The sequence below is a fragment of the Chlorocebus sabaeus genome, chromosome 10, assembly GCF_047675955.1.
Source record: "Chlorocebus sabaeus isolate Y175 chromosome 10, mChlSab1.0.hap1, whole genome shotgun sequence".
Lineage (NCBI taxonomy): Eukaryota > Metazoa > Chordata > Mammalia > Primates > Cercopithecidae > Chlorocebus > Chlorocebus sabaeus.
This window is the reverse complement of record NC_132913.1, coordinates 129,946,655-129,973,962: the sequence shown is the minus strand read 5'-3', so window position 1 is coordinate 129,973,962 and position 27,308 is coordinate 129,946,655. Positions and strand designations below refer to the sequence as shown.

Below are 27,308 nucleotides of genomic sequence, written 5' to 3'. Positions count from 1 at the left end.
CCGTAGGGCGCCTGTCCTGGAGGAAGCTTTCCTCAGAGACCCCGACCCTCCACCCTGCCTCTGCCCCTGTGCAGGGTCTTCAGCCTTTTCTTTGGGATCACTCCCCTTCGACTCCACCCTTCTGCGGGGTGGTTGTGGGATCTGAGGGCGTCAGCCTCCTTTGCCACAGCCAGCCTTCATTTTAAAATTTGAAATCTACCAAGTTAAAGTCATTTGATACATTTAGTTGCCATAATCTCACTTCCCAGCGTGGAAACAAGAAACAGAAACACCCTCTGGGAACATCAGGCAGGATTTTGACAAACCAGCAGGTCGTGCCTCTTGCCAGGTGACAGAAACTTACCTGGGAAAGAGGTTGCCGCTAAAACAATGCCTTTTATTGAAACAGAAAAGGACAAACTCGCTTCCCAGAAGCCTGTTACACAAATGAGACCTGCGTTTTCCCTGCTCCGCCTCGTTCTGAGCTGACATAGGACACAGTTCTACGGGAATGTCCCCGGCAGGAGGGACCCTGCGGTGGCCGGTCTGGCCCCTTCCCGGCTCCCTCCGCCAGGGACAAGCAGCAGAGAGAGGGAAGCCCGCGAGGGGAGGAGCTGCGCCTGTCCCTCCCGAGCGCAGCTGTGGGGAGAAGGTCTGAGGTTTGCTGGTGAAGGAGCCGGAGGAGGGAGCTGCGCGGTGCGGCGAGTCTGCCTGGTGCCGGCCACAGCGCCCTGGCTCTGCTCAGCCGCACCTGTCCGCGGGTCCAGGCAGGAGGGACGCGGGCCAGGGACGCTCTGCCCTGCGGGGGAGTCAGGAGGGGGCGCCCGCTAGGGAGAGGCAGGGCTGGCCTGGTGCTTGGAGCCTGCTGGGGGAGAGAGAAGGAGACGGGGGGCAGCTGAGGGAGAAGGAGAAGCTCCGGAGAGGAGGCAGGAGCAGCGCAGGCTCCGACACACGGAGCAGCACCGGCTGGAGCCCGGGAGCCTGGAGGGACCATGGGGCCGGTCCCGGGAACCTTCCTCCAGACGCTCCTTGTGTTATCCGCGCGGAGCTGGGGCGCAGCCCTGGCAGGAAGCCCAGGTAAGTACCGCAAAGGATCTAAAACTTGCAAGGGCGCCCCGGAACTTTGAGCCGTGCGGTTTTATTCTGTTGTTGGTGTTTAGAGCTGGGATCACAGGACGTGTTTCTGAAAATGAATCTTCTTGAAAATAAAACGAACGGGAACCTGCTAAGTGCAGCCCCAAGTGGGACCAGCTGAGGTCGGCGTCGCCTCCGCAGCGCTGTTTCCCGGCTCAGCCCAAGAGCAGCGTGGTGCCCTCGGCTGGTGCTGAATATTCCTTGGGAAAGCGCGAGTTGTGGTAAAACCGGACTCGGGCAGGGCGGTTCCTTTTGGAGACCTGGTTTCAGAGGAACGGGTCGGAGGGGCAAGTGAAGGCAGGCTCCGAACCGCTGCCTTTGACGTTGGCCGTTCTCAGGCTTGCGGGGGATCAGGCTACACCGTCAGCATTAGGGAGACACCTGGGTGCTTTGGATACGCTGCCGGCTCCGGCAGGTGCGGCGCTCCAGCCTCAGAGGCAGCATCGCTTAGGCGTCCCTGAGAAAGGCTTCCCAAGGCTTCGTCTTTACAAGAAGTATTTCACTTAAAGGAAAACCCCCCACTTTTGCTCTCCCGCAAATAGCCAGTCATTGAAAGGGTCACGGAATTATCATCCTTTGAATTGTGCGGTGACATCTTATTTCCTTCTAGTTCACTCAGTCTCCCGTTTCTGTTTTTGTCAGTTCAGAGGGATTAGAGTCTTTATTTCTAGACCAGCACTGTGGATCTAACCCAAGGATGTTACCCAATGTAATTCAGCAGAACACAATTCACCTCACCGCATCAGAAAAGTGTTTTAGGAGTCATGCTTGGCTAGAAACACCTGCCAAAAAACTTCCTCTTCCCAACCAACACCCTGTGGGACAGAGCGCCTTCTCTCCTCCTCCTCGAATCACACTTTTTCTCTTTCCCTGGCAGACCCTGCCACAGACTCCCTGCCAAGTACCTTTGAGGGCTCAGGCATGAGAGCAGGCGGTGGGCACATGTGCCAAGCCAGGCGGTGAGCCCCTCTAGGAGTTTGCGAGGGGAGAGCCCAGGCACTGGGGATGCAGGCAGCCCCCTGGGGGTGGTTGCTGTGGGTGGCACTGCCTACCTTGGGGGCTGGAGAGGGCTTCCCAGGGGCCTCTGCCCCAGGAGCCGCACACCTGGGCAGGAGGGCCCGAGTGCCCTCAGGGTGGCAGCTCCCAGAACCCGGAACTTGGTTCCTGTTGGCAGGCACTGCACTGTCCTCCAGATGCAAGTTCAGCTGTGTTATGAGAACTCATGATTTAGGGAAAGGAGACATTAACGCACATGGCAGAAGTGCCTGAGCCCTGCAGTGACATTGGCACTTTCTGTAGAAAGAAAGGAAAAAAGTATGACTCTCAGAAGCGATGGGTAAGTAACTTGCCAAGGGGCGGCTTACGATAACCTCCCGGCGGGCACTAGAGGTCACTCGCAGGCCTCCAGGAGGCTCCACGCCTGTCAGACCTGCCCCTCCAGGGAGCTGTGGGTGTTGGGGATGAACACAGCTTCGGTGGACACCGAGGGGCTGGTGGTTGCTTCCAAAGTGCCTTCCTCTGTAGGGTGGAAGTTACAGTGCTTCATGAATTCCATGGAATCTGATGACTTCAGAGGAACAAAGTCCATTTTTAGAAACGAGAGATGTGCTTGTGGTCATTGCTTGTTCATCTAATTGGACAGGATTCTGTAAGTGGCAGAAATACTGGTGCAGACTTGAGAAATGAAAATTCTGTTTCCACAAAGATGAAATTCAGTGCATGAATAAGACACCACATGCATGTGGTCTCAGGTGACACGCGTTGTTTCCTTTTGAAAAGTAGTTTGAACTACTCACATGATTCCTCCAGACAAGACACTGACTTGGCGGATTGACACAGTCCCAGAGAGCAGGAGAGGCACGGCTACCGCACAGCCCCATGCTCCCTTCCTCTCGCCGCCCAGCACCCTCTGCACCCCCTGGCTGCCTGGGGTCGGTGGGGCTGCCCCAAACCTGGGGCACTTTTCCTTGAGCACTGAGGGTCTCATGACACAAGAGAGACTCCCAGTGAGAGGGTCCTGACCTGGGAGGACTGTTCCTTGTCCTTCAGGGCATGCCATGCTCCCTTCCTGTCTCCAGGGATGACTGTGTTAAATGAACCTCTTCTCTGGGTTAGGGATAGGGTTAGGGCTTAGGGTTAGGGTAAGTGTTAGGGTTAGGGCTTAGGGTTAGGGTTAGCATTAGGGTTAGGGATAGGGTTAGCGTTAGGGTTAGTGCTTCAGTTGTCGAGCACACAGCAGCAGCGTTGGGTGTCTGGGTAGGGTTAGTGTTAGGGTTAGGGCTTAGGATTAGGGTAAGTGTTAGGGTTAGGGCTTAGGGTTAGGGTTAGGGTTAGTGCTTCAGTTGTCCAGCACACAGCAGCAGCGTTGGGTGTCTGGGTTAGGGTTAGGGTTAGGGTTAGTGTTAGGGTTAGGGCTTAGGATTAGGGTAAGTGTTAGGGTTAGGGCTTAGGGTTAGGGTTAGCATTAGGGTTAGGGATAGGGTTAGCGTTAGGGTTAGTGCTTCAGTTGTCGAGCCCACAGCAGCAGCGTTGGGTGTCTGGGTTAGGGTTAGGGTTAGAGTTAGTGTTAGGGTTAGGGCTTAGGATCAGGGTAAGTGTTAGGGTTAGGGCTTAGGATCAGGGTAAGTGTTAGGGTTAGGGCTTAGGATTAGGGTTAGGGTTAGGGCTTAGGGTTAGGGTTAGCATTATGGTTAGGGTTAGGGATAGGGTTAGGGTTAGGGTTAGTGCTTCGGTTGTCGAGCATACAGCAGCAGTGCTGGGTTTCTGGCCTTCCCTGCTGTGTCCACAGGCTCCTGCTCCGGCTGTGGGTGGCGTTTTTACCTCCTGGGTAGTTGCCTTGGTGCACAACTGTCCTGGAGGCTGAGAACTTCTGTCTGAGCCTCGGGGATACAGAAGAAATTTCATATTGTCATGTTATGTAATTTCCACTAGGATCTTCTGTTTACTTCTCCTTCTACAAAAAAAAAAAGGTTTCCCAGAGCATAGATTCCTTACAGCCAAGCCAATATGGCATGGACATCTTTGCTCTGTGCTGCTGGGGAAAACCGATGCCTTTTGCCTAGAAAACCTTGTTTTTGATCCACTGATAGCAGAACGTACCCTTTCTGACAGCTCTGAGGAGTCACACCTGTTTCTCTTCCAGAAATCACAGATTTCTGGGGTTTGATCTCAGCTCTGGCATGAAGCACAGCCCTCTAACAACACCTAGACCAAATGTCCCTCCCTTTAGACTCATCAGTACCAGTCAGCTGACTCTGTTTACCATAGGGCTGCAAAATGCTGGCTTCATCTCTCACCCATTCACTCTGCAGTTACTCCTGGGGGTGCGACAGTGATCCTACTCCCTGAAGTAAGCACCCATCTGCCTGCAGTGGGCTCTCCTTGGTTCCTGTTTTCAATGGGAATTCCCTGGGCTGAAGTCCTTCCCTTTCCTGTTGATGCTGAAACCTGGCTTGTCCTGGACTCGGCCAGTGGAGCCCCTGCTGTGGCTTCTGCCTTGTGTCCTCATTATCTCAGTGCATCCCCGCCCAGCTCCAGAACAACCATTTCTCCCAGGAATCCCAGGTCCTTCCAGGGGAAATGGAATTTCGACACAGACTTGGTGCTGGGAGCTGCTTCTTGGTGGCTGGGGTGTTGTTGATCTGGACCCATCATGGCCAACTTCACAAATGCCAGGTACCCTGACCTCAGTTCCTGTCCCGCCCCACAGGGTCGTATTTTGCCTTCCAATGCTCATGCTTCCGCCCCCCCCTCGGCCCCCCTTAACAGGCACAGGCCACCACTCCCAGCTAATTTTTTAATTTTTTTTTGTGGAGACGGGGTCTCACTATTTCGCCCAGGCTGGTCTCAGTCTCCTGGCCTCATGTGATCCTCCTGCTTTGGCCTCCCAAAGGGCTGGGATTACAGGTGTGAACCACTGTGCTCTGCCCATGATTTCTTTTTAAGTTTCTGTTATGCTTCTTCCATCTTCCACAGTGAGAATCTTGTCTCCCAGCATGGATGCATTAAAGCTACAAGAATTCAAGACCTGTCTGTAGCTCCATTCGTCCTCCTTTAACTGAAGGACAGGATGCTGCAGCCACACATTGCTTGGGTTTTCCCACCCCTGCAGGGTGGCTGTGTTGCTTGTTTGACATATGTTCAAGTATGCTTGTTGCTGTTTGATTCCACTTTGGGGTTGATTTGTTTTTCACCCACCTTCATTAGTTTCTAATTTATACTTTCTGTGCTTTTGCAAATATTAGCAACTATATGTGTTATTTTTAAATTTCTCATTTTCTACACAAAATGCTATGTATGTTCCTTTGTTTTTTCACTTAGTATATCCCAGGAGTTACTCTCCATCAGTTCATTAAAATTCCCTTCATTCCTTAGAACGACTGCACAGCACCTGTTTTATCACTGTACCAATTTCTTATATGTATACATACATAGTTTCCAATATTTGGGGATTAAAATAAAAAGGCCACAAATAACGTTCTGCCTACACGTTTTTAACTTGGTGGTGGGATGCATTCAGGGCCAATTCCCCAGCATGAGATTACTGGGTCGAAGGGTGGGTACATTGATGGGTATTGATCAGTTCCTCTCCCCTGGAGGTTACCATTTTGCTCCCATTTACCAGACACTCCCCAGCGATGTCTGAGAGGCCCATTGCTCCCCAACCTGATGGCTGGAAATAGGATCTTAATGTGGTTTTGATTCACATTTCTCTTATTATCAGTAAAGTTGTGCATATTTTCATATATTTAAGTGCTATCTATAAATGAATTGTCCAGTAATTTCACTTACATTTTTGTAAGGTTCTGTTGTTTTACTTCAGTTTTAAAAACCCCTCTTTATCAGAGCTATCAGCTCTTTATGACATAACTTGCAAATATTTTCTCTTGTTATCTCTTTCTTGATATTGTTTACACGGTTCCCACTTTTTTGGAGGGGTAGAAGCTAATCTACAGCTTTTGAAATTTCATCAAACTTAGGGGCCCCCGTCCTGGCATCTGAGTGAGACATTATTTTCTACATCTTTATCTCTGATCCATTTAGAATTTATTCCTGTGTGTGGTGTGAAGAAAAATGTAACTTGAAAATTTTTCCAAATGGCAACCAAGGAACCACAGCGTAATTTACTAAAAGCACTCTGCCTCAGTGATGTGAGAATCATCTCTACACTAAAATGGATTTTTCTGGGTATACTCACATCTGCTTCTGTCTAACCACTCTTTCTACTTGTCCACTTTGAAGAACTTTACATTTTAATATTTTCATGGGATATTTCCTGGAAAATATATATATATATATATATATATACATATTTATATAATTTCTCCATTATGCTTGTGTGTTGATTTTTCCAAAGTATTTTAGTCAACTTTTCTAGCTTCAGAAAGAGGAAGAAGCTTGTTGGGATTTGAACTAGATTACTTTAAAATTCTAAATTAACTTATGGATAAATAAATTCTTGAAATCTTGAACAAAAATGTCTTTTCTTGTTTCCAAGTGTATGCTTCTGTCTTTCAGCGGTGTTTCTACTTTAATTCTGTAGCTTTTACAACTTATTAAGTTTATTCCTATGTACTTTTTTGCTGTGGTAAATTGAGTTTTCTTTTTCATTATGTCTTCTAACTAATCTTTTTTCTGTGTATATGAAAGATCCTTTTATATTGTTACATTACTGGATTTCTATACTGTTTTCTATACTGTTACATTGCTGGATTCTTGAGCTATTTTTGGTCATTAATGCTGTGAAGTTTTCCAAGTATATGATTCATCTGAAAAGAAAAATATTTTACTTCTTCATTAGTTTTTCATGCTGACTCTGTTGGTTTTCTCATGTCTAATTATATCAAATAATTCCTCCAACACAGAGTGAATTGCACTTTTTTCTCCATTTTCGGTGTCTGGAATAATCTGTGTGGCATCAGGATTATTCTGCCTCTCGGAGTTTGGAAGAATGACCCATACAACCCTCTGGACCTGGTGCTTTTTACCGTTCTGTGCATGGGTTTGTTCTGTGGTAACCTTACTTTCTTTTTCTTTTTTTTTTTTTAAACATAAATTGATTTAAGCTCTCTCTAATTTTGCCGAACTATATTTTACTAGAAATTCTATCTGCTTTTCAGATGTATTTGCATAATGATGTACAAATTAGCTTTGTATCTTTAACGTCTATCTGTTGCAAGATTTCTTTCTTTCTTTCTTTCTTTTTTTTGAGATGAAGTCTCACTCTGTCGCCCAGGCTGGAGTGTGGTGGCGCGATCTCAGCTTGCTGCAAGATCTGCTCCTGGGTTCACACCATTCTCCTGCCTCAGCCTCCCAAGTAGCTGGGACTACAGGCGCCCGCCACCATGCCCGGCTAATGTTTCATATTTTTTTTAGTAGAGACGGAGTTTCACCGTGTTAGCCAGGATGGTCTCGATCTCCTGAGCTCGTGATCTGCCTGCCTCAGCCTCCCAAAGTGCTGGGATTACAGGTGTGAGCCAACGTGCCCGGCCTGCAATTTTTTTTTAAATTATACTTTAAGTTCTAGGGTACATGTGCACAACATGCAAGTCTGTTACATATGTATACATGTGCCATGTTGGTGCAATTTTTATTTCTTATTTTCAATTTGGGGTTTTGGTGCTATCTTATTTTTTCTTCATTATTTGTCTGATGGTTTGTATGTTATGTTAATTTTTTTCAAAGAACCTATATTGTATTAATTTGATTCACTGTTTTCCTGTTTCTACTTTATTAACTTTAGCTTTTGCCTATATTATTTTTTCTTGTTTTTGTTTCGTTTTGTTTTGTTTTTTTGCTTTTTATTTACTTTTATTTTTTTAGATAGACTTTCACTCTGTCACCCAGGCTGGAGTGCAATGGCATGATCTCGGCTCACAGCAACCTCTGCCTCCCAGGTTCAAGCAGTTCTCTTGCCTCAGCCTCCCAAGTAGCTGGGATTACAGGCACCCACCACCATGCTCAGCTAATTTTTGTATTTTTAGTAGAGATGGGGTTTCACCATGTTGGCCAGGCTGGTTTCGAACTCCTGACCTTGTGCTCTGCCCCCTTGCTCAGCCTCTTAAAGTGCTGGGATTACAGGTGTGAGCCACTGCACCTGGCTTTATTTTGGTTTAAACAGTGGTTCTTTGGCTATTTAAGTGGACAGTTTGATTCATTATATTTTCATTCTTTTATTTATATTGATGTATATTTTTAACAGTATAAAATTTCATCTGGTTATTTTAACTGTACCACCAAGAATCAATCTGAAATGTAGTGTGTTCATTATCACTAATTTATATGAATTCTTGTATTTTGTTACTGTTTCCCCTTTTATATAAAAATTATTTAATGGAAGATTCAATGTTTTCCATCTGAAAGGATCATTTTGTTTCACTTTTAATTTGTTGTTTATTACATTGTGATCAGATATTGATATTCATAATATTCCTGTTTTGTGAGAATTACTAACTTTTTTTGATTAATTATATGACCAGTGTTTTGTGGAGGCTGCATATCTTCTTAAGAGAATAATTCTTATTATCTGGATATAGGTTTTTAGTTATGTCTATAAGATTTTCTTTACTGATTAGGCTGTATCATCCTGTATATTTTACTTAATTGCCTCTTGTTCTCAGAGGACTGTTTTAAGATCTGCAATTAGTACTTCTGTTTCTCTGCATCACTCTAGTTTCTGCTGTGTGTGGGTGGCGGCTGTGTTATCTACTCAAAGGTATTTATCACTATTCCATTGTTGTGAATTGTTGCTTTGTGGTTGTAGAATGGTCTTTTCTGGGTCTGCATCTGAAGCCGTGAATTCTACCCTGTCCTGTGTCAGGGCTGCTCAGGCGCTCTCTATGTCCTCGCTTTTGTCGCGAGGCTGCTGCAGCCCGTCTGGGTCATGGTGAGTCATGCTGCCTGAGCTGTGTCTGTTGTATTCACAGCAGATGGAGACGTCTTCCTTCAGGAGACAATTTCGAAGCCTCCCTCCACTCTTCCTTTCAGTGAGCGTGCTAAGCACCCACACGCCCTGATTGAGCTTAGAATTCTGCACTGGGATTCTACAGTCACCGTGTCCCTGTTCTCTGAGGTTTGCCATGTTTGCTTCTTTTTATTTCTTTCTGAATTTCTTTTTAAATTTCTTTTTAAAACCTTCTTTGGGAGGTTTACCTTTTTGCTCTACTGGTTATCTTTGCATTTGTAGCTTATGTGATGCTCTTATTGGCATTTACAGTTGGGTTTGTGTGTTTTATATGATATTGGGATCAACTTTGTATCACAGTAATAATCAATGATCTTCTCCTGCTTTTCTATCTTGTTCTATGCCCATATTTTTCTTGTATTCGTTCTACTTTCTCAGGACATCCAATAATTATATACTGTTCTTCCATCCACAACTCCACCTGTGGTTTAATCTCAAATCTACAGCTAAATACATTAAATGGGGAGGGCAGTCCTTGTGTCAACGTGATCCCGGTCACCCCCTGGGTTATATAATGACACCTCATCTGTGGAGCATGACCTCAGTCATCTCTTGGTTAGATGAAGCCTGCTCACCTGGGGAGAGTGACCTGGTCATCTCTAGGTTAGACAAAGCCCCCCTCACCTGTGGAGTGTGACCCCCCCATCATCCCAGGTTAGATGAAGCCCGTTCACCTGTGGAGGGTAATGTCCGTCATCTCTGGGTTAGATGAAACCTGCTCACCTGTGGAGTGTCCCTCAGATTCTTGGCTCAGAGTGACTTTGCCCTTATTCATGTTTTATTGAGCATCACAATTAGCTTTTACTTATGTAGGTTAGATCTGTCCATAGTTACCATAGTAGAAATTAAACATATAAACATAGTTACCATAGTAGAAATTAAACATTTTTAAATTTTAAATTGAAAAATTTAAAAATGTTTAATTAAAAACATTTGTTGAAAGCAACTGCATGCAAATTACATGTTAATAGAATAATATGTTTATTAACGTTAACTTTATTTTTAAATCACAGACAATAGTAATAATAATATGGGTTTGTGTTTGCAAATTTTAATGCCTAGCTTAATGGAAGACACCTGAATCCTCACATTTCTTGCATTTAACTTCTGATGTTCTTTCAATGGATGTATATGAAGCAAAGCTGACCTCATGCAAATAAGTAATTGATTGGGAAAACGTGCAGTTTTGACAGATGTTTTAGATAATTTTGGCTATGTCATGAATCCTCTGTAAACTCATGGTACACTCAGGGAGAATTAAGACAAATAGACAAATATAATCTTAATATATTTATATAAATGGCCTGGCATTTTGGACCTCTGATGGAGTCTTCGGGTCTCCATACAGAGAATTGCTCTAGAGTGAATTCCTGAGGAAGTATTTGTGCTCTGGGTCCCCAGAAGCCATAAACACTGAAATCTGCTTTTCTACAGCATTGATGCTGGGAGGGCAATTTAGCAGGGTATAAAATCCCTGTCTTACACTTTCTCTCCATGTGTGTCCTGGGTGGGCTGATCTATTGCTGTCTCTGCATAATGTGTGGCTCATGAGAAGTGTCTCAGATTTTTTACTCACTTTGCTAGTAATGTGGCCATTTTAATCTAGGGATCATCATTTTTTATTTCATATTTAAATCCTAATAGTTTTAGTGAGTGTTTCTTGAATCTGAATGTTCTGGGTCAATATCCTCAGGCACATGGTGGTTCCTTTCAAAATGAAATTTTAGGTTTTCTCTTATTTCTAGGAAGGTTGTCTGGATTAAAATGTTAAATATTACTTTCTAATTTTATTTTATATTTTAGAACTCATAAATATATGTGGAACTTTCTTTTTTCTTTGAGACAGAGTCTCGCTCTGTCACCCAGGCTGGAATGCAGTAGCGTGATCTTGGCTCACTGCAAGCTCCACCTCCTGGGTTCACGCCATTCTCCTGCCTCAGCCTCCTGAGTAGCTGGGACTACAGGTGCACACTGCCAAGCCCGGCTAATTTTTTTTTTCTCTGTATTTTTTTAGTAGAGACGGGGTTTCACCATGTTAGCCAGGATGGTCTCGATCTCCTGACCTTGTGATCCACCTGCCTCTGCCTCCCAGAGTGCTGGGATTACAGGCGTGAGCCACCGCGCCTGGCCTGGAACTGTTTTACTTACCTTTCATTATAAACCCTTTTCTCTGACTAGTTTTTCAAAATCTTATTTTCATTTTCTAGCATGTATTCCTGAAGTTCTTCCATGTCCTTCATTAAATATTCATTTGCATAAACTCTCTCTGAGCACCCTGTAAATTTCTCTTAATTGATGGAACACACACATATATATATATATATATATTAATTTTTTCTGAATTACATCAATGCTCCCTCAATTTCTTTTATATGGTCCACTTATATTATTTTTTATAAATACATTTCTGATTCTAGACTTCTCTTTGTATCTACACATTTTTGTTTGAGGATATTTAATTCTGTCTGGGATACTGTCTATAACTTTCCAAGGCTTTGTGCTTGGCCTTCGTTTGGTGTTCAGCAGCTGAAATGGTTTCATTCTCGTTTTATATTTTGTCTCAGAGTTATCTGAATGTGTTCTTTTGATTTGTTTTATACCTAGGCATTCTGTGGGTGGGGTCCTGTCCCAGGATGCCCCCTCAGTTGGTGGGATGGTGTTTAAATTCTCAGTGGGCGGCGTGGGTTGCAGTGAGTGGGTGGAAGGAGGGGCTGCCACAATGAGCCTGTGCTTTCCCAGTTGTTTCATTTCCTCTTTCCTTGTGACCTGGTCTCCAGGAGCTGCTTTCTTTTCCCCCCCACCTCCCTCCCCAGAAGCAATCTTTTCTCTCCTCTCCCCTCTCCTCTCCACCCACCAATGCCACCCCGTCCACCGCATGCCACAGGCAGGGGTGTGCGGAATTTTATTTGCAATCTTGTTTGGCTTATAGTTTTGGGGGAGTGTGTGTGAAGGTACCTGTGTGTGGGCGGCCACTATTATCCTGGGATTATTTTCTGCTGCTGTTTGGAAGTGCCATGAACTTGTATCACACAGGGCAGTTTCGAGATTCTAGGAGACCCCAGGGCTTCTTACGTGCCCTGCATCTTCCCTCCTGTTAGAGGAAGAGCAGGCTTCCATGCGTGTCTAAAAGAATGGCACAAGCTCTCCGGCTTCCAGAAGCAACCTCCACATCTGTATTTTAGAACTGCTGGATGAATGTTTTAATTGTCTCATTTATCCAGTTGATGGCTTTATTATAAATATCTCCATATTTTGATTGCTTGTTATTTTTCCTTATTACCTTTGTACACTAGGTGAATTTGGCTTTTTCTTCTGAATATATGGGTAGAGGATATGTTGTTGAGTGCATGTTAATAGAATAGGTGTTTAGTGAATTAACTAGGATTGGGGGAAAATAGTCACAAAGTACAGACTATTGTGTCGGTGAACATTTCAATTGCTAACTTTTAAAGTTACTCTTTAATTTAACAGCTATCTAATTAATAAAAAGACAGTTAAGAGTAATATCCATCATCTTTAAATTATCTTTGGTAAAAAATACCAAAGTTAGAGTTTGTCATTTTAAGTTGCAACAAATTCTGATCAACAGATTCCACTTTCCTCATATTCCATGAATACAGGAAATTTAGGGCTTAGGAAGTCTGTGCTTGCTAACCAGGTATAACAGCACTTACGAAACAATAACATTTATTCTGAAATCAGAAAGAACATTAAAATAGGTCATATAGTAAGTGGAGACCAAGGAGAGAAATTTCAAATAATCGAAGGAGCTTAAATTCACTACTTTTCCTTTAAGATCAAGAATGTAGGCCAGGCACGGTGGCTTACCCGCCTGTAATCCCAGCACTTCGGGAGGCCAAGGCGGGTGGATCACCTGAGGTCAGGAGTTCAAGACCAGCCTGACCAACATGGTGAAACCCCATCTCTACTAAAAATACAAAAGTTAGATGGGCGTGGCAGCAGGTGCCTGTAATCCCAGCTACTCAGGAGGGTGAGGCAGGAGAATTGCTTGAACCCAGGAGGTGGAGGTTGTAGTGAGCTGAGATCAGGCCTCTGCACTCCAGACTGGGTGACAGAGTGAGACGCCATCTCAAAACAAAAACAAACAAAAGAATGTAAGTTGAATATGAAATGATTAAAAATATGTTTCATCAACTCTTGAGAAATATGAGACAAGTAGTTTTCCTACAAGTCTAGGTTCAAATAAACTGCGTTACAGAAGAAAAATAGGATTGACTGTTGGCCTGTTCTCCCGCTTAGTTTGGTTTGTTTTTAAATGAGTTCTTGCTCTGACCCCCAGGCTGGAGTGCAGTGGCAGGATCATAGCTCACTGAAGGCTTGACCTCCCGGTCTCAAGCAATCCTCCTGCCTTAGCCTCCCGAGCAGCTGGGATTACAGGCACCTACCACCACTCCTGGCTGAGTTTTGTGTTTTTAGTAGAGGCAGCGTTTCACCACATGGGTCAGGCTGGTCTCGAACTCCTGACCTCAGATGATCCGCCCGCCTTGGCCTCCCAAAGTGCTGGGATTACAGGCGTGAGCCACCACACCTGGCCTGTTTGCTTGTTTTAAATGAATTCTTGCTCTGTTCCCCAGGCTGGAATACAGTGGCATCATCATAGCTCACTGCAGCCTCGACCTCCCAGGCTCAAGTGATCCTACTGCCTTAGCCTCCTGGGTAGCCGAGAGCATAGGCGTGTGCCACCACACCAGCCCTGTTCTCTCATCTCTGTTATGGGTCGTTTAATAGCTCTGATGTCAGGACCCAACGTTCTTTATAGTGACTGAGAATATCCTCATTTGACTGAATGCTTTTTTTGTGGGGAAAAAGCATTGAAGTGTCAATGGTTCTGGGTCATTCTGGTTGACCAACATTTAGAATTGTAGCGTGTGTGTTTACACACAGACACAGGTACATACACACACACCCCCTCCCAGGAGGCATGTGGCAAAGTGTGATATGATTTTAGATAATAAGGATACAGTTTCTCTGGCTTCATTTCTAGAGCAGGTAATTTCTTGCTCTTTCCCTCCGGTAGGTAAGCACCTGTGTTTTGTAAGAGTAAGGAGTGTGTATGCAAGCTTACCGCAGCTCCACACAGCCCGGGAGGCCTGCAGTGAAGGCACTTTCTCAGCGGACAACACGCCAGTGCGGGGCGGGTTCCACAATGGTATTCTTTTATTGTCCGTGAGAAAATAAGACTGGGAGTAATAAAACAGGAAAGTGATAAAACCACAGGAAGCAGCCCTCTTCGTGTTCCCATTAACGGGCACTTTCAGCATCATAATCTGAGAAGTGGCAGAAGCTGGAAACACTTGGCATTTTAAATAGTCTTTGTCAGTAACTATGTAACAATTATTTAAACACCAAAACTATTCAATAGAGTGGGTTGAAAGCCACCTCTGAGGTTTTAAATCCCAAAGCAAAAAAAAAAAAAAAAAAAGTATGTGAGTGTGTATATAATTTACATTTATTACATGTATTTATAAACACATGTAACTACTTGGCAGCAGTCATTACAGCGTGATGTCATGGACCCCACAGACGGGATTTCCAGAAACGACAGCGTTAAAAACGGGGCTTAAGGGAGGATTTGAAGAGATCAAAGCAGGCCCATTATTTAAATTGGTTTCCCTTCTACAATTACATGTATTATGTCGTTTTTATAAAATACATCACTCGTAATTTTCTTACGTGACTTATCTTCTTGTTCTATCCCATTGAGAAGGGTTTTATAAATTTCATTTTCTTTTTAGACAAGTGTTAGAGCAAAAGGGTTGATAACTAGCCTTTGCATCAGTGTGCGCCTCAGGACAGACCCCTCTCAATGGCTTGGCTGTGAACAGATCACTCAATGCTGCGTCTTCACAGTTGCCCCATTGTCCTCTCTCTACAAACTTACAATGTTTCACCCTTAAACAGGTGGTGAGAGTGTGAGCAAGCCGTGGCATGATTCTTTGTCAAATATATAGTGATTTGGTCCAAAACACAATTTACACCTTTAGAGATCTCTTAAATCAGGCGCTCCCTGAAGTGCTCAGAGGTAACCTCCTTGGTATCGACTGACTTTCAAGGAAGCAGGTAAGCAGAAGAAGGGGCAGTGATTTTACAGCAAAGTGGACGAGAAGGTGATGGCAGCCGTGGTGACTGTGGGGTGTGTTTGGGTGTGAGTGTGCAGGGAGGCAGAAGCAGGCGCTGATGGGAAAATCAGGAAAACCTTATCCACAGTCTGTGCCGTCTGTGGGGGAGGAGAAACTTCCCCCACCCTCTCAGGTTTAGCAGGACCTGCAATTAAGCTGGCAAAAGACATCAATAGGCAAACAGCACACACATTTTATTTGCTGTGAATGTTTTATAGGGCACGGGAGGCTTCATAAAGGACGTGAAGATCACTCAGAAGCAGCCAGGCTTGGGGCTTAGAGACCATTTTAACACGGAGTGATCAAGAGTGAGCAGTGACTATATTCGGAGGGGCGTGGCTCCAGGGGCGGAAAACGGTGGGAAAGTGGCCGGGAAATCTCTGCAGAACACCGACGGAATGTGGTGAAGGGTGTTTGTTAAGGTCTGTTTGTGTCGACAAACCTGGCCATAAGCATGTCCTTCTTCCTGGATAGAGGGCACCTTTCTCCTAGGAAAAGTGTCACTGCTCAGGCACAAAGGGGCGAGCAGAGGACCCGCCCTACGTCTGCTGTTTCTTGGAAACCTTCAGCTGAAAACAATCCGTGTGGAGACATTTCGTGGGTGGCACATTCTAGACCTTTTGAGATGCAGTTTGGAGGAGGCAGTGTTAGAATTAGCACCAAGTATTTATTCTACCACTGTGTACTCGGCTCTTTTCACACACTCACAATCCTGCTCACCCAGGCTTCCTGCACACTCACCTCCTGCACACTCACATCCGGCTCACTCATACATCATACACACTCACCTACACACTCACATCCTGCACACTCCCCTCCTACACACTCACATCCTACACACCTCCTGCACACACATCCTACACACTCACCTCCTGCACACACATCCTACACACTCACCTCCTGCACACTCACCTACACACTCACCTACACACTCACACATCCTGCACACTCATCTACACACTCACATCCTACACACCTCCTGCACACTCACCTACACACTCACACATCCTGCACACTCATCTCCTACACACTCACATCTGGCTCACTCATACATCATACACACTCATCTACACACTCACACATCCTACACACTCATCTCCTGCACACTCACCTCCTGCACTTACCTCCTACACACTCACCTACACACCTCCTACACTCACACATCCTACACACTCAGCTCCTACACACTCGCCTCCTACACACACACATCCTACACACTCACCTACACATTCACATCCTACACACTCACATCCTACATACACATCCTGCACACTCACATCCTACTCACTCACCTCCTACACACTCACATCTTACACACACCTTACACACCTACACACTCACATCCTGCACACTCACATCTTACACACACCTTACACACCTCCTACACACTCACCTCCTACACACTCATGTCCTGCACACTCACCTCCTGCTCACTCACATCCTACACACACATCCTACACTCACCTCCTACACACTCACCTCCTGCACACTCACATCCTGCACTTAGCTCCTACACACCTACACACCTCCTACACTCACATCCTACACACTCACCTACACACTCACATCCTACTCACCTCCTACACAGTCACATCCTACACACTCACATCTTACACACTCACCTCCTGCACACTCACATCCTACACACTCATGTCCTGCACACTCACGCATCTTCACACACTCCTGAGTCCTGGGTCCCTGAGTGAATTCCTTCAGTGCATTGATCCCCTCCTCTTGCCGCTCGAAGCTCAGGGACGCCCAGGCCTAAATCAAGACCCTTTCTGGATCAAGACCCTCACGGGAAGCTGACCTTTCTCCTGGGGTTTTACAAGGTCTCCATCTGTCCCGGGGCTGCGGCTGGCGTGTGGGCTGGGAACCCTGTGCGACCCCCTCCTCCTTCTCCACGTGGTATAAACCCGCCTCCAGGCCTGTCGGCCCCCGGGGCAGACGCTCGCGGCCTGTGGACCCTTAGTCACGTCCTTGAAAACTTTTACACATTATCATCAACCGCGACCTTTCAGAAGGACAAATCCATGAAGGCGAACGAGTCTGCGGCGCCCGTTCGGAGCCGTCTGCAGGACGCAGGTGGCCGGGGCGGGGGTCCAGCTGTGGGTGCGGCAGTGAGTGGACCCCGGGCCTGGGGGCCGCCCATGGGGAGGCCTTTGGAGGGAGGGAGGGAGGGAGGGAGGGAGGGACGGAGGCCGCCTGCGCTGGGAGCCCGCAGACCCCGCGTTTCTCACGGAGGCCCAGGGCCGGGGCGCGAACCCAGACGCCGCGTTCCCCGGGGCGCAGCACAGACGCCCCGCCCGGGAGCTGCGCGGTCGGAACCGGGGCCTCCAATCACGGAGCGGGAAGGGGCGGCGGGAAGATGAGACGGGAAAGGTCTCCCCGGCTCCCGACCCCCTGCGACCCCCGCTCCCCCGGGGCGGCTCCGGCTCCGGCTCCGGCTCCGCGTCCTTCTCCTGCGGGAGGTTAAAGCTGCAGCTTCCTCCGTGGAAAATCCCAACCGCCTCCGTCCTCGAACCTTCCCTGCGTCTTCCAGCGGCGCCAGCCCGGCGGGAACTCGGCAGAGAGGCGGAGTCTGTGTTTATTTCCACGGTAATAAACGTGTACATCGAATGATGTCGTTTCCCAGGCAAAGGTAAGGAGAAGACGGTCAGACGCGACCTCCCGAGCCCGAAACGCAAAGCCTGGGCCTGCGCGGGAGGCCCTTTCCTCGTGGGCTGTGCGCGTCCGCGGCCTGGGGTTCTGGAATTTGGGTGATTTAAGGGGAAATCTCGGGAACGGCAGCAGCGTGTCTGGGACACCGACCGAGGCCTTGCACTGTTTCTGCCACGGTGGAGCCGCGTTGCTGTGCTGGGAAAATCTGCACAGGAGGCAAAGGTCCGCGAAGAGGGGGACTGGGAGGGCGCAGGGAGACTCCTGGGTGTGCATCGACGCCTCCGGGTCAGACGGTGAATATGCTGGGCGGTGAACACCCCAGGCCTCCCTGCTGGACTTCGGTGCACCTGTGCGTGTGCAGAGCACCTGTGTGTGTGGAGCACCTGTGTGTGTGGAGCACCTGTGTGGAGCACCTGTGTGTGTGGAGCACCTATGTGTGTGGAGCACCTGTGTGTGTGGAGCACCTGTGTGGAGCACCTGTGTGTGTGGAGCACCTATGTGTGTGGAGCACCTGTGAGCACCTGCGTGTGTGTGGAACACCTGTGTGTGTGGGGGGGCACCTGTGAGCACCTGTGTGGGGAGCACCTACGTGTGTGGAGCACCTGTGAGCACCTGTGTGGGGAGCACCTGCATGTGTGGAGCACCTGTGTGTGTGGAGCACTTGTGTGTGTGGAGCACCTATGTGTGTGGAGCACCTGTGAGCACCTGTGTGGGGAGCACCTGCATGTGTGGAGCACCTGTGTGTGTGGAGCACTTGTGTGTGTGGAGCACCTATGTGTGTGGAGCACCTGTGAGCACCTGTGTGTGCGGGGAGCCCTTGTGTGCCCCTGCGTGCGTGTGTCGAGCACCTGCATGTGTGTGGTGTGCAGAGAGGCAGAGCACAAGGCAGGGAGCCACTCTGGTTTTGTTTCAAAGCCTGTGTATTTTACAGCCCATAAAAACACTGTTATTTATAATGTGGAGTAGACAGTTGTGATACGCATTTTACTGTTTCAAGGTCATGACCTCTTGCTTCTTAACACCTCTAGAAGGGGCCACATTCAGCTCATTTCCTCTTTTTTTCTGGTCCACAAGCTAAGAATTTTGGGGGGGGGTTCGTTTTTCCCCATTTTTCAATGGTTGAAAAAGAAGAATGGTATTTTGTGACAAGTGAAAATTAGGTGAAATTCAGACCTCAGCATCCCGATGAAAGTCTATGGGACGCAGCCTTGCTCTGGGGTTTGTGTGGTGGGTGGGTCGTTCACGCCACAGCAGTTGTGGCTGCCCAAGAGGCGCCATCCCCACTGCACGGCCGTGCGGCCACCGCACCCCACCCGAGCTCTGTGGTGGTGACCCAAGGGCATCAGCACACGGAGTCGCCAGCCACACACTGTGGTTTTGTTGTTTGCGGGGCGTCCTGTGCTGTCCCATCCCTTTGGCTCGGCACCTGCCCCCATGCACTGGCAGGGAGCCCCCAGGACACCTTCGGCATCATCTCTGAGGATGTGACTTTTCCCCAGTAAGGGCAACTATTGAACCTGTCCTCTGACCATCTCCCAGGGGTCCTTACAAGTCAGACAGGAAATAGACCCAATACATGATGGAGGACACAGCCCAGAGAGTCACCCTGTGCCCTCCGCTGTCAGGTGGCATGACATGGCCTTTCCAACAATAGACGTCCTTAGGTAACAAACAGGTTGAGAATCATATCAGAAAAGAAGAAGGGGCGCTGTGGTGGTACCGGGATGTAAACAGAGTCTGCAAATAGAAACTCTTCAGCCTTGGATTAAAGAAGCATCCAAACCTCTCGGGAGGAAACGATGACAAACCTAGAAGGGGCAGAGGGCAAGGATGGGAGCAGCCCTGGGGGAACCAGCTGAGCCAGCCGTGGCCTGGGAGGATGCCAGCTGTGCATCCCCCTAGGGTGTGGGGACCAGGAAGCCCATGATCCTGAGGGGCCAGACTGGGTGTGATCAGCACAGGGTCCCTGGAAAGGCAGGGTCCTGCCCTGGACCACAGACACCAGGGGTGTGCGGCCCTGCACCTGGAAGGCTGCCGTGGCCCCCCAGCAAGAGCTTGGAAACCCGTCAGAGACCTGCAGGAGCCAGTTCCAACCAGCATCTACCACCATCCCGAAAGACACCGGAGCCCCAGGTTCAAGAAAGTCAACCCTGAAAGAGAAGGTCAACCATCAGAGCAGTAAAGATCCCAGGAGGAAAAAGTCACAGCTGACAAAGGGCCTTTGGAGGACGCGGGCCTGATACTTAGGTTGAGGGGGAGGAAGTTTTACTTAAAATAAACAGCAGGATATCGGGAAAATGAAGGAACCCCTCACTGCTGCGGAAGCAGGATTACTATCACACTGATCCTCAGTGAGTGAGAAGACGGAGCCGAGAATCTCTCCCAAATGTCACACCAGTTTCCAGACAGAGCAAGAAAAAATCAGAACTGTAGAGAGAAAAACTTCAGGGCAGACAGAGGCCATCCCCAGAGAAGGGCAGGCTTGGTGTTCATAGCAGAATACCTCAAAGTCCCAGGCGATCTATGTAAATATCATTTTATTTATTTATTTATTTTCCGTTCACACTTAGTTTTCGCGTTTTTTAATGATTTAAAATGGTTTTCTTTCCTCCTGCGTCTCAGAGCCTGGTCTGGGCCTCCGGGACATACATCGCGATGCTGTCCATGCTCTCGGCTGAGTTCTGACGCACAGAAGCTGCCCGCTTGGCCGCCGGGAGTCTCTTGCGGGCCTCCTGGTGCTGCTTGTCGCTGGCGTCCGAGGCCTTGTCACGGCTCACGGCCGGCTTGGATTTAGCTGCTTCTTTGGAACCGGAGTGGGTGGTTTCTTCTCTTCCTTCCTCTTCTTGGGGGTCACCACCAGCTGCCAGCTGTTGGCCTTGAGGTGGTAGAGTTCATCAAATTTCATGCGGATGTCCTCGATGGACAGCTGTAGCAGGTCCCAGAACCCTGCCAGGTCCTGGGCTGTGGGGCGTGGGTTAGCATCAGGGTTCAAGTTTTGCTCACAGAGGCCCCGGAACTGCTGGAATTTCTGGGACATCAGTAGCTGGGCATTGCCTACAACACTGAGGACTTTTCCTGAGACTTCTTCAGACAGGTTGTTCTCTTCGGTCTCCTTGTCCATCTGGCAGCACCAGCCTTCCAGCTGCTCCGTTTCTGCCTGCAGTAGCTTTAGGAACCAGTAGCTGTCTTGGCGGCAGGCCCTGGCTGTGCCGGCTCCGCTGGGGAGCTGGAGGAGGTCTCGAGCCAGGGGTCAGGTTGGGGCAGCGAGGACGCCTCGAGGGCAGGGTTGCTGTTGTCTCCATAGGAAAGGTTGCACTTGATCTGGGCAATCTTGGGGCCCTGCCAGGGACCGGCATCAGTGCTGATGGAGGGGTGCAGTCCAGGAGGCTCCTCTCAGATGACTTACAGCTCGAGTCATTGACATCCTGGGTATCTGAGTCCCTGTCCCACCGGGAGGACATCCCATGAGAGGCGACGCTGCTTTGCCAGTCGTCCTCTACCTGAACCCCGATGGGAGCGGGACTGGGCTCCACTTTTGGCACTGGCTGAATGCAGTCAACTTGTCTTCCTATTGATGACAGTTTCCTTTTGGGGGCGGCCTCGGTGCGGGGGACTCAGAGCTGGTCAGCGTCCCTTGTTCACTTTTCAGAGCTGCATGTTTTGGGGGTGGCTTTGGGGCCTCAGGGGCTGGGGTGACTCCGCCCTGGGTACTGCTATCCAGGCTGTCCGATGAGTTGCTCAGGCCCGACTGGCTAGTCACCTTGCTTTTTGGTCCTGGCTATCCAGGTAGGTGTCCTGGGCAGACTCAGTACTGCTCTGGACTGTGAGATGAACGGTTTTGAAGTGGTGCGTGGAGGGACCAGTGGCGAGGTCTTCTTATATACCACTAGGCATGATGAACTTGGAAGCTTGTGACTATTGCTGAGGCGCCGGTACTGGGCGGTGGGGAGAGGGACGAGAGGGAGACACTGTCCTCCTCCTGCCTGGATGGCACACATGCCGCTGTGGCTGCGGGAGCGGAAGTAGCTGGGCACTGGCAAGTCAAGCATCTCCGAGGCTGTGGACTCCGCTTCGCTGCAGCCCGCCTCATACTGGTCACTCAGCTCTGCCTCCTGTACCTGCTGCTCAGACAACTGGGGGATCAGGGAGGTCTGTCCAAAAATCCGGCTGATGCAGCTGGAGTCGTCGAGGCTGTCGCTGATGGGCGTGTAGTCCTCTTCCCATCTCGGACACTTGGAGGGCAGCAGCATGGCCACTGAACCCAGGCGGTCCAGACTCCTGCGGGGGTTGCTCCACTCTCCCAGTGACTGCTGTGTGGCCCTCAGATAGCTCCGGCCTGCTTCTCTGCTCTCCCAGTGACTGCTGCGTGGCCCTCAGATAGCTCCGGCCTGCTTCTCTGCTCTCCCAGTGACTGCTGCGTGGCCCTCAGATAGCTCCGGCCTGCTTCTCTGCTCTCCCAGTGACTGCTGTGGCCCTCAGATAGCTCCGGCCTGCTTCTCTGCTCTCCCAGTGACTGCTGCGTGGCCCTCAGATAGCTCCGGCCTGCGCCGCGGTCTTGGGGGAGGGCTTGGGGCGGCGGCCGGACCTGTCGCTGTCCTGGTCACCCATGGCCTTGATGTAGCTGCCGCTGCACGTGTGCTGGCACTGGTTGGGGCCCTCGGCCGTGGCATCCGTCTCACATGGGGACAGCAGCGTGGTGCTCCACTCGCCACTGGGGGGCACCTGCAGGTGATGGTGGGCCAGACCCAGGTGGCAGGATTTGGACTTGAGCAGGCTCTTATCCAAGGTGGCCGAGGTCTTCTGGCCGACCTTGTGGGCGTGGCTGAGGGTCAGAGTGGACCAGGAGCCCCGTATGACGTCATTGGTATCAGTGCCCACCCCAAGGCTGGGGGTGCAGGCAGGGGTGGTGGGGCCGTCAGCCCGGTGGTGGTGTTCCTGCTGGCTTTGAGCATGTGCCCACTGATGGTGGTGTAGACGTGCATGAAGTAGCGTGGCTGCCTGCGTTCTGCCTGGCGGCCTGGTGTCATCAGCCCAGAGCTGGGCCGCTGCTGCGGAAGGTGCTGGCCTCACCGTCCAGATTGTCGTCAGAGCTCCACCAGCCTGAGATGTTGGAGCGGCTGCGTTGGGCTCCCTAGCCTTGGCCTGCTCCTTGCTTTTGGCCCTCTGGCCCTTGCTGTCCTCCATGCCACCTTCTTGCTGCCATTGCCACTGACGTTGCCTGCGGTGCCCCCCGTGAGGGTGCCTTGGTGAGGAAAAGCCGCTGAACAAGGATGTTTTCCAGAGAGCACTCACAAAATCCAGCCTTCTGATTTTTTTTTTTTTGAAGCAGAAATCAGCAATCAGAAAACATCCATGTTAGCCAGGATGGTCTTGATCTCCTGACCTCGTGATCCACCCACCTCAGCCTCCCAAAGTGCTGGGATTATAGGTGTGAGCCACCGCACCCAGCCTCAAATCATTCTTAAAACTTGTGGATGTAGGTTCATATTTATAAAGAAAAATGCAAGATACATGCATGGTAGGATTGTAAACCTTCTGTTGATTTCTGAGGAAAATAGTATTTCAACTTGCCACCTTCATGGAAGACGAAGAAATTATTTCAAGCAGCCTCCTCAGGTGACTTTCTGTCTGCAATTATCAGCCAATCCTGGTGAAAATCGTATGAAACATGTAAATAGCTGTCATTGTGTAGGTTATATAAATGGATGAATGAAAACCATGAGGCCCGGCCTCTCAGGTTTTTGTTTGTTTGTTTGTTTTCTGTTTTTTGTGTTTTATTGAGACGGAGTCTCGCTCTGTCACCCAGGCTGGAGTGCAGTGGTGCAATCTCGGCTCACTGCAAGCTCCGCCTCCCGGGTTCACACCATTCTCCTGCCTCAGCCTCCCAAGTAGCTGGGACCAGAGGTGCCCGCCGCCACGCCCGGCTAATTTTTTGCATTTTTAGTGGAGACGGGGTTTCACCGTGTTAGCCAGGATGGTCTCGATCTCCTGACCTCGTGATCCACCCGCCTCAGCCGCCCAAAGTGCTGGGATTACAGGCGTGAGCCACCGCACCCTGCCACCCCTCAGGTATTTAAACGTCCTCCAATTTCCCTGCTCCCCTGGGTACACACACCTTTGAATATCATCTGAGTTTCTGCTTTTGTAATAGGAATGGTGTATGATTTTGATTCAACATCAAGTGAAAGGATTATTTTGTAGAAGGTACCTTGGTGTTTGTCCAATGTGTGTGTTTGATTTTGTGGACGCACGGGACTGCCAGCCGCAACGCCCTCCACACGGCAGCTCTTGAGCCTCGTGGCCTCCAGATTTCTTGACTCTTGACATTTGAAGACCCCCAAAAATGTCTGACTTGGGGGGTTGTATCTATTGATATTTATATTAGACATGAATACTGAGAATGTTTTTAAACATATATTAATTGATTTTAAAATAACACTACAAACCCATTACAGGCTGACATAAAACATATTTTCTTCAGAAAGCTTCATTTTCCAAAACAAAAGAACAAATAGTGAGGAGCCTTACTTCTTTGTGCCGGTCTCTCCAACGCCTGGTTCACGGGTACAGATGTTCCACGTAGCTTCTGGAAAACTCTATCATATATCTGTTAGAAAAAGAGAGTGAAAGGGCAAACAATGTCTTAGAATTATTATAAAAATAGCTTTGACTTCATGTGTCCCCTTGAAGGGCCTTGGGGAACCTCGGGGGTTCCAGGGAGCCATGCTTTGAGGACTGCTGCTGCAGAAGCACCTGTAGTGAATTTGTGACTTGCTGTCCCCGTCACCATCGTGATGGGCGGCCACCCCCCAGCTTCTGCCAGCAGCCTCTGCGGCCTTCTGTCTCCAGGAATTCGCTTGGCTAAAGAGCATCACCTGGCCTCACTAGTGCTCCTTCCAGGGGAGCCCACGGCGGTTGCTAGACAGTGAGGGGCACAGAGGGCTGACCCCTCCCCTGGACTCCCGATGCCTCCAAAAGGCCGGCCTGCACCACGTGCTCTGGTGGGGTCAGCTGGGTCCTTCCCTGAGACCCTGGTGCAGCCTGATGTCCCTCCCATCCCCTGTCTGCAGGTGTGGACCCCTAACTATTGGCCTGGGGAATGACTTACAGGCAGTCTCCTCTGTTGCCAGGGGTAGGTCTGCTGGAAGCCTCGCTGGTCCACCACAGACAAACTCAGGCCGTGTCCATCCCACGTCCCGCTGGGCTCCGCCCCTGGAACTCCATGCCCTGTGCTGTCTCACAGCTGTAAGCTGCCACTTCCTTTTCAAATTCTGATTGCTGATTTCTGTTTCAAAAAAAAAAAAAATCAGAAGGCTGGATTTTGTGAGTGCTCTCTGGAAAACATCCTTGTTCAGCATAAATGAGTGTTACTCCCTCCTGGTACAAGGTTATCCAGGAAGACATGCCATCTCCTCATGGACAAAGGCTCCCGGGAACCATCCCAGGGAAGACCCTGAGGGAAAAAGCAAAGGCCGGGGCAGGTGTGTGGAGACACCCAGGGGAGCACAGAGCCTCCAACTCGCTCACCTGCTGACGCGAAGGGGCACTTCCTAAAGTGGCCTCGTCCTGGTCTTGCGCCGGGGGTCCCTGGCTAAGGGGCATTTTAGTTATTTTCTTCAACTCACTTTATACTCTGAGAGTGTCCAAATTATCAAAACTGTATTTCTGAAGGATGAAAAAGGTATTTCTTGTGTAATTTAGGTTTGATGTTAAAAACCTGAAAACAGAAACCACATCTCTGAAGTAATTTGATAGTATTGTTACCTCAGAGAGTAACTGACATCACAGGGGAAATTTTTCTAATTGTGTTATAAAATATGAATGTGTCATAAACCTCGAAGACACTCTTACTACATCAGAGTCCTCCTGAGGATTTTAAAGGGCCCAACACTGAAGTTTCACAGGCAAAATCGCCTTGGCTTCAAGGATCGCACACGTGCTAGGGAAACGCTGTAACTTTATCTCCAGGTCCATAGAAAAGCTGTGCGAGGTGCAGAAAGGCACGGCAGACATCCCGCTTATTTCTGTTTAAAAAGTTGCCTTCTTAGGTATTGGCTGCTGATGTCCTGAAGTGATTCCTTCACTCAGACTCTGCTTCAGCTCTTTTGTCCTATTTCTTAATTATTGTGGGTTTTAGTATTTTTAAAATAATTTAACCAGTTCACTATTATTTCCGCAGTGCTCTAAAATGTGATTGACAATCTCCACAGTAATCTAACAGTGAAAATTAGATCCTTGTCCACAAATCCAGGGGAGAAAATTGAGTGCTCAGGTGACATTAAGTGGCCATGCAGATCCTCTACATTGAACACAGGCTTGAATCAGAAACTGGTCTAGGTCAGCAGGCTGTGCGGTGCAGAGAGGACCATGTTCCTGCGGCCACAGAGCCATCCCCCAGTAAGATGACCTGGCAGGAGGATGACAGGAGATTGTGACTCAGCTTGGTTTGGATACAGACACAGGCAAGCTGGTGTGGTCACAGGAAAGGAATCCTTGAAATCACATTTCTCTTTTGCAATCCTGAAGCTATCCTAGACGATTATTTTCTTCTGAATTTGTGGAGTAATTTTTATGTCAGATCTTACTTCCATGATAGGCTTATTAACAGTAGCCCTTAAAAAATTGTTACTGTCTGCTGTAAGACTTAACGTATACATACTTAACCTATTCAAGTCTGAATGAACATAATATTATACCAACCTGTGTATGGTTCAAAGGTAAACAACTTCCATCTTTCCTTCCTTTGTGCTGTTTTTGCCATACATTCTACTGCTACACATTTATTAACCACACGATACATCATTACCATCTTTGCTTCAGGCAGACAATTACATTTTAAAGTAACTTAAAAAATTATGTATTTTATAATGACCCCTGTTTTTACCATTTCCAGAACTTTTTAAGTCTTTTGTCTAGGTCCAAACTTTCCACTAATGTCACACTCCTTTTGCCTGAGTAACTTCCTTTAAAATGTCTTGTAGTGAAGGCCTACCTGCAATGAATTATTCAGCTTCTTCTGATCTTTACCTCACCTTGAAATAATACTTTAAAAGCTACTATTGCTGGTGCATGATTCTGGGTTGGCACCGTTTTTCTTTCAGCATTTAATGGGGTTGCTTTATTGTTTCCTGATTGTACAGTCATGAGGATAACTCTGCTCTAATTCTTATCTTTTCCCTTGGTACACAGGCATCTTTTCCCCCTCTGGTTGTCTTCAAGATTTTCGCTTTACCTTTGTTCTTCAGTGGTGTGGTTATGATACATCTGCTATAAATATGATTTTGTGTTTTATTTACACTGCTTGGCTTTAGCTGAGATATTTGAATCTGTACTTTGTTCCCTTTCATTGAAAGTGGAAAATTCTTGGCCATTGTCTATTCAAATACATCCTCTTTCCTCGTGTTTCTCTCATTTTCCTCTTATTCACTAAT

General features: G+C 48.3%; 1 protein-coding gene and 1 pseudogene across 1 annotated transcript in view; one reads left to right on the top strand and one right to left on the bottom strand.

Moving 5' to 3' along the window:
- The first annotated feature begins 401 nt into the window (after positions 1-401).
- LOC103218261 (contactin-associated protein-like 4) overlaps positions 402-27,308 on the top strand; it is a 202,213-nt gene continuing 175,306 nt past the window's right edge. Inside the window, exon 1 of the mRNA XM_073020237.1 lies at positions 402-1,056. Coding sequence (XP_072876338.1) covers positions 972-1,056 — 85 coding nt within the window. The 5' untranslated portion in view covers positions 402-971. The remainder of the gene's footprint in view (positions 1,057-27,308) is intronic.
- Positions 20,496-21,917, bottom strand: LOC140712699 (disks large-associated protein 4 pseudogene; annotated as a pseudogene).